Source organism: Aythya fuligula, chromosome 5, assembly GCF_009819795.1.
Source record: "Aythya fuligula isolate bAytFul2 chromosome 5, bAytFul2.pri, whole genome shotgun sequence".
In the NCBI taxonomy this organism is placed as follows: domain Eukaryota; kingdom Metazoa; phylum Chordata; class Aves; order Anseriformes; family Anatidae; genus Aythya; species Aythya fuligula.
In genome coordinates this window covers 31600561-31608262 of record NC_045563.1, presented here as the reverse complement: position 1 = coordinate 31608262, position 7702 = coordinate 31600561, and the positions used below count along the sequence as shown (strand labels likewise).

At 53.7% G+C, this 7702-nt stretch overlaps 1 protein-coding gene across 1 annotated transcript; it reads right to left on the bottom strand.

The window, feature by feature from the left end:
* Positions 1-2253: 2253 nt before the first annotated feature.
* LOC116490356 (outer dense fiber protein 3-like) lies at positions 2254-5517 on the bottom strand. Its single transcript, XM_032189465.1, is given in 7 exon segments — positions 2254-2337; positions 3185-3289; positions 3291-3326; positions 3779-3900; positions 4082-4183; positions 4587-4787; positions 5412-5517. Coding segments are annotated over 7 exon segments (756 nt in total).
* Positions 5518-7702: the final 2185 nt, after the last annotated feature.

Genomic DNA, 7702 nt, shown 5'->3' with positions numbered 1-7702 from the left:
ATCTTCTTCCCCACCTGAACCAACCAGTGTCCAACGACCGAAGAGAACACTTGGGAGAAACTTTCTGAAAAGTTTCACCAACTTGAAGAGAGATTATTCTCCTCCGCACCTGTACAAAGCAGTGTCTCGGTTATCAGGGGTAGGCGTTTATCCACACAAGGAAGACGATATGGTGGGTACTCACCCCGTGCCACCCTGTGGTTTTACTTACGAGACCATGGAGAGGACATGAGAAAATGGGATGGAAAATCTACCGCGACCCTAGAGGCACGGGTACGTGAGTTGCAAAAGAAAACAATCAAGAAAAAGGGATTCTCTGAAAAGTTTGCTGCTCCAACTTCCAGCAGACAGTCCTTCAAACACAGAAACGAAGAAGATTCTGACCAGGATTAGGGGAGCCCTGCCTCCAGCCAGGGGGAGGAAAGGGACAATCGAGTTTATTGGACTGTGTGGATTCGATGGCCTGGCACGTCAGACGCACAGAAGTATAAGGCTTTAGTAGACACCGGTGCACAATGCACTATAATGCCATCGAGCTATAAAGGACCAGAGCCCGTCTATATTTGTGGAGTGACGGGGGGATCTCAGCAGTTGACTGTATTGGAGGCTGAAGTGAGTCTGACTGGGAATGAGTGGGAAAAGCACCGCATTGTGACTGGCCCGGATGCTCCGTGTATCCTTGGCATAGACTATCTTAGAAGAGGATATTGCAAGGACCCAAAAGGGTTCCGGTGGGCTTTTGGTATAGCTGCCTTAGAGACAGAGGGCATTAAACAATTACCTACTTTGCCTGGTCTCTCAGAGGACCCCTCTGTTGTGGGGTTGCTGAGGGTCGAAGAACAGCGAGTGCCAATCGCTACCACAGCTGTGCACCGGCGGCAATATCGCACTAACAGAGACTCCCTGATCCCCATCCATAAGCTAATTCGTCAATTGGAGAGCCAAGGAGTGATCAGCAAGACTCATTCACCTTTCAATAGTCCCATATGGCCAGTGCGAAAGTCTAATGGCGAGTGGAGACTAACAGTGGACTATCGAGGCCTGAACGAAGTGACGCCACACTGAGTGCTGCAGTGCCAGACATGCTGGAACTCCAGTACGAACTTGAATCGAAGGCAGCCAAGTGGTACGCCACAATTGATATCGCTAATGCATTTTTCTCCATCCCTCTAGCAGCAGAGTGCAGGCCACAATTTGCCTTCACTTGGAGGGGAGTCCAATATACTTGGAATCGGCTGCCCCAGGGGTGGAAACACAGCCCTACCATTTGCCATGGGCTGATCCAGTCTGCGCTGGAGCAGGGGGAAGCTCCTGAACACCTGCAGTACATCATCACAGAAACCTTCTTCTGCATGTGCAAAATTTGCTGCCTTGAAAGGACAGCAGGTCTGGTCCCCTTCAGTGTACTTTCTCTTACTTCTTTCTTGTGCCTGTTCTCGCAGGCAGTGGCTTTTCCCTTATGACTGTCTTGCTATGCAGCAGACCTAGATGCTGTTTTCAGAGGCTAAAAAGGTGGGAAAGATATTGAGAAAAGCAAGCTGCTTCTGCTGATTCAGAGTTCCCATGCTGGCAGATGCCAATATGGTGTAGGGAAAAGCCCCCACGGTACTCCATGGGGAAGAAAAGGAAATGCCTGTAACCTAAGATCTGGCTTCTGCTGCCAAGAGGGGAAAGGAACTGCACCAGAAAGGGAACTTAGGGTGGGAAGTGAACAGCATCACCACGTGAAGTGCTGGTGCTTCTGGTGCCTGCTGCAGTCTCGCATGCTGCCAGAAGCTACGAGGCAGGTGGTAAACACTTGGTGTAAAGTTCCCTGCAGCAGCTGGCATGGTGCGGCTCCAGGATTGCTTGGCGTGTGGGGTGCGAGTGGGTAGGGAAGGCCCTGAGTGCTGTCACGGCGCGGCGTTGAGCTCCGATGGCTCTTTGTGGGGCTGGCATCTCTCCTCAGCCAGGAGCACTGCAGCCTGCAGGAGAGGCACGGCCCTGGCACAGCGTGAAGGGAGCCATCAGGATGCAAGGCCTAGTGGGTTGAAGGCACACAGGTGAAAAGGTGCTGGTAGAGCTGGCTGTCTTGCGTGCCCTTTGGATTGCAGGGCTCTCCTCTTGAACTCTTTTTTGCTGAGGCTTTAACCTTACAGAGGGAAAAGGAAACTTCCTCACTCACACCCCACTTCCCTTCCTTCCCATTCCTCTCCTCACAGCTCAAGGAGAACAAACCAGGTCTTCTGGGGATTTTTTTTTTTTTTTTTTTTTTTATTCCACTATGAGTGGAGTTGTATAGATGGAGTGACGGATTCCAAAAGTGGTCTCAGGTGCCTGGGGCTTGATCAGTGTCACCTGGAAGGGGAAAAGTTTAAAAAAAAAGAAAAAAAAAAAAAAAGGGGGGGGGTCATTAAGGGTTCTTCTTGCTGTCCCACACATCCCCCTGTTCCTAGCCAGTCCCTGTATGCCTCTGTTACTGCTCCGTGTCAGGATGTCAGTGCAGTGCTGCTTCAGCTTCCTGCTGGAGCAGACTTGTTGCAGTGAAGGCAGGCTGCTCTAACGGGTGGTTATGGGCACTTGGCATGTCTCATCCTTATCTGTATGCATGCATGGGAACCTTTAGCTAACTCTCCCTGTCCTGGTGGCATGCTCTTTCAAAACCTCCCGTGTTAGCCGAGCACTGGAAATGCTTTGATGCTCTTCCTGCTTGCCATTTGGGGCAAGCAGTCATCACCATAGATATGGGAGAGGTAAAGAACGACCTCCCTGATTTTTTGTTTGCTTTTTGTCTCATTCCGCTTCAAGAGAAGCTCTTGTGTGCAAAAGGAAACTGGGCTGAAAGGACAGTTGTTCTGCTTGGCATGGCAAGCTCAGCTGGACCTGCGCTGGATCCAGAACTTTCTCCAAGCCCAGCCTTTGCTGGATTCCCCTCCCCGTGTATCTGCAGGGTGTCCCCAAGCTCCACTCTCACAGATGGTGATGGGTGAGCAAGTTGCGTGTAAGGGCAGAGGGAGTGGAAGGGAAAAGCCGTGTCCTCTGCCCTTCCTCTGCTAGGGTCTGGGGCAGGGAGCAGGCCTGCTGTCCTGCAGCCGGTGCCTGCAGGGAGAAGCCCGTTTGTTCTCTGAAGCCTGAGCAGAAGGGGGAGATGCTTGAAGGCTGCTCGTTGGAAAACGGAGCAGGAGAGGCGAGCAGGCTGCCTTACCTTTCCAGTGCGGTAGTCCGCGGGCCCAGGCTTGATGGTTCTGTCCCCTCCAATTCTGGTTTGGGCTCCCATGGTGTAGATGGGTGCCCTTCTTTTGTAGGTGTCCCACCTCAATCTTTGGGAATGCGGCGGGACCGGGAGTCTGCAAGAGAGCCGGGGACCTCGTTGGGTACAAATTCACAGGTTTCTCCTTCCCGATGCCCCACGAGGGCTGCACCCTCAACAGAGAAGGGGCGTGGGAAGCCTGGGACAACGTCAGCTGTGGCACAGCCTGCTCCCCTCCAAAGAGGGGCACGTTCCAGAGCGGCAGGCAGGTAGCCATCAGTTCTGATTGAGCTCTGCGTCATCAGAACTGCCAGAGCTGGCAAGTGAGGCACTTGCAGGTGTAGGCAGAGCATCCCTGTGTTTTCTTCTGCTGGAACAGCGGGAGAGCTCTGTGGCCCTGTGAGCACAGCTGTGGATTCTCTGGCTTTGCTCTTGGTGCACAGAAGCCTGCCCTCAGCAAGGATGCAGCAGGCTTTGGAGCCCTCGTGGCACGAGGAGAGCAGCTCGGGGTCACTAGGCAGTGCAGAAAAGAAGGGAAGCACCGCTCACCTTGGAGAGGTCTGCATCGAAGCGATCGTGCTTGCTCTTCCACTTCATAGAGTAGCACGGGCTGGCGGTTGTGTAGGCTGTGTTAGGTCCCATCAGCCTGGGTAAGGTATAGGTGCCAGGGCCTGCAGGAGGAGTGAAAAGAGAGGGTGAGCGATGGGATCCCGAGTGAGAGGCTGCTGCTTCTGGCCCCACAGGTCAGGGGGAGGCTTTGGAAGCGGCCCCCTTGCCGAGGCGGAGCAGCAGCAGGCTGTCCCTGGAGCTCGCTCAGGCTGCACGTGTCTGCCCTGCCCGGGGTCGCCTTACCTGGAGGGTGGTCTGCTCGGAAGGCCTCGTGCCGGAAGGCCATGGACTGCACGGGTGGGCATTTAAAGACGTGCTTGTTGGATGTTTCAGTGTGGTAGTCGCCTGGGGCCGAGAGAAGAAAAGCAGTCAAGTGTTGGTCTTTTTCTGCAGCCACAGAGGTGATACCCCGAGGAGGGGATCTTCAGAAGAGCTGCAAAATTCCCAGCTCTCTGGCAGCTCCTCCTGCCCTGTGCTGGAGGACACAGGCAGCACCGAGGGGGATTTCTCTGCACCCCACAGCTTTGTCCTGCCCTGCTGTCCCTCTTGTCAGCCCCCCGCCTGTGCCCCCTTCTTTCTGGACTCTGGGTCCTGCCCCCTTGTGCCCACAGCCTGTAGTCCTGGCAGCAATCCTTCTCAGAGGGCATTTATGGCTGCCACACTTATGGCTTGTTCCCCTGCTAGGCCAGGGCAGAAGTGGGGTGTTGTGGTCTTGTCGGGATGAAGAGCTGGAGAACCGCTTACTCACTTGGTCCGGGTGTGACCTCAGTGTTTATTTTGGGAAGTCCCCGGATGTGGGCGCCTGGAGGCACGTACTTCCCCGTCCTGGTGATGTCAGGCTCCACGAAGTAGCGGGGACCGGGACCGCAGCCGCCGGTCACGGATGGCTTGGTCCCTCTGCAAGTGTAAGCAGGGGCTCGGCTTTTGATGGGACTGTGGCCCACGAAACCTAGGAAGCAAAGCACACAAAGGACACCTCCAGGAGGCTGCACACTTCAAGCTCCGCTGGAAGAGGCGCAGTTGGAGTCGCCATCCTCCCAGATTCCCCTCCCGTGGGCCTTTTTCCTCCAAGACTACTACAACCACAAGCCAGTTACGCAGTGCTTGGGGTGCAGAAGAGTCGGCCAAGAAGCACAAATGGCTTTGTAGCTGCACTGCAAAGGCAGCAGATAGAGACAGCTGATGTCTGGCCAGCAAACTTCCTGCGCCCAGCGGTTCAAAAACACTGCTTGGAGCACCAGTGTTGGCCCTCCGTAACGAGCATCCCCGGGATTCAGCTGCTATCCAAGAGTGTAACCCCACAGACGCTGGGAGAGCCGAGTGCAAGCCAGCAGGAAGGTGGCTTCTGTGAGGCTTTGACTTCCCTGGAGTGCCGATGGGAACAGCGCCAGGAAATGCTGCCCAGGCCGTTGCTTTTGCTGGTATGAAAGCAGCGCTCTCCTGGGCGTGGGGAAGTATCAGCCTTCCTCTGCCAGGCCTGGGGGGCACGGAGGCTCTGCCAGAAAAGACTTTTGGGCTGCTGTGAGCAGCGATGTCCTAGATGTGCCGCCCGCCCTGGGTTTGGTTGCGGTACCTGTTGCCCCTGGGATGGAGTACTTGGGCCCAGGGCTGGTGAACTGGGCCATGATCGGGCCGCGGGGGCGGTGAGGTCTCCACGTCCCCACAAAGGCTCCGTCCATGCTGGTAGGTGTCTCCAAAGCCTAAAGGTAGAAGAGCAGAGGAGTTACTGATGGGCTGCCCCAAAAGAGCCTGGAGTTCAGCTCTGCCCCTCTCTTTCAGGTGCCAGTGCTCCGCTTGGTGCACAGGACTTCTTCACCGTCCCCTCTGTGCCTCGGTACTGAGCCTTCAGAGGAAACAAAGCTATCGCTGCTGCTTTCGCCAGCAGACCGACAGCTGAATCTCCAGTCCCAAAACCCAGGTCTGAAACCCGCCTCCCCCTGCGAGAGGAGCCCGACTTCACCTTTCTTAGCCTTGGAAGGAAAATTCGGTGAGGGTGAGTGCTGCTGCTGTGGCTGCTCGCAGTCACAGGGCACAGAGAGTTGCTGCGGACAGGCAGAGCTCAGGACAGACTCTGACTCTGCGGGGGGGGTCAGCTGCCAGCTTTTATAGGGGGCGGCACGGCATCGCCATGGAAATGCATTATGACAGCATAGAGGCTTCGGGACCACGGGGATGACATCTGGGCTGTTACCTCCTCGGCTTGGGCTGGTAAAGTGTCTCTGGCCTCAGCCCGGGGAGATGCCAGCCCTGTGTCCCCCAGGCTGAGGCGTGGAGCTGGGCTCTTTCCCTGGGGACAAGTCTCCAACTAGGGACTTAAACTAGTCCTGTAAGGACTAGTTTAAAGGTGGGAGTAAATGGTCTTTTCCTACCCTGGATGATTTTACGATTCTGTGTGATGTAAATTTTTGTTCTGAGAGAATACTGGAGAGACAAGGCCTCCTCTGAAACAGCACAGGAAGATCTTGCAGAGCAACGAATGATTACAGCTTTGGAGCTAGGGCAGCACTGCTCACATCCCTGTGTCTCAGTTCACTGAAGACACACCATTTCTCTGGAAAACAGGGAAGTTGGGCTCTGAGGCGGCAGGTTCTTGAGTTTCAGGAGAACAACAGAGTGAGTTCATCTCATGTTTTTGCCGTGATAGCATATGTACAAGAATAAAAAAAAAAGGGTGAGAGAAATCTAAAATTTGGATGGATGCTTGGCTGTGGGGTGTGAGTGGGTAGGGAGGGCCCTGAGTGCTGTGGCACTGAAGATGTGAATAAACTGCAGGGTAGTGCCTGAGGTAATTAACCTAGGGGCACTGAAACCCGGGGGACACGTAACCGTGGGTATGCTTATGTGATAGCTCGACGTACTTGCAAGCTACAGGTAGTATCAGCAGAAAATGTACTGTTATTGCTGCCCCAGCTCTCCTGGGGTGACTTCATAAAAGCCACTTCATCCATCTCCAGGGAAACTAAATTGAAAGACTTGGTCACCATCAGCTCCCTAAACAGAGCGATGAATGGACAGATAGCGCTGCTGGAAGAGATCAGGAGGGAGTGTTGCAGACAGCGTGGTCCCTAAGGGAGAGGCCAAAGCAACCAAAATGAGAGCTTTTTGTCTCTCTGCCTCCCTGTAGCAGTAAGATCTTGATCCTGAGCTTGTGGTAAAGCACGTTCACATTTATTCACCTTTAGATGGCGCTGGAAAGCCCCATTTAAAATAACAGCTCACAGCTTAACTCCAAGTCTTGCTTTGTTAGGACGTCAATCAGTGTACCTGCAACTATTGTGCTGACTCAGCACTGGGTGCGTGGGTGGGCGTGCACGCTGTTTTCTCTAATTTTTGTGTCAGCAAAAACTTTGCAGTATTAGGACTATGGGAGAGCACTGAAACCAATACAAATGAGTCACTCAATAACCACATGGTATAATAATGTTGAAGATAACGGTGAAGGCCTGGGCAGCGGCGTACCTTCAAGGGAATATCTTCATGTCCCAGTGGCAGTAGTGTTATAGAGTTGAACACACACCCTATCATCATTTCAACTACTATGTTGCTGTTATTACCCTGCACGCCCGCTTTGAATTCATACTTGTGAATTGTCTCAGGTACGGCACTTTCTCAGAATATTTCCTGCTGGGGGAGGCTATTTTCCAGCACGCGTACAGGTTATACCTTCTCAGGTTCTCCAAGAACTTCCAAATGTTGCAGTTCTGTTTCAGAGGGTTAAGCGTGGTTATGTGGTGCTTCCTGATAAGAGTGTGCTACTGCTTCCTGATAAGAGATTCCATAGACAGATAAATCCTCATGATGGAAATCACTGCCTGGCAGTGCCGACACACGGCAGCCGCTGTTCCAGCCCCACGCTAGTGCTTC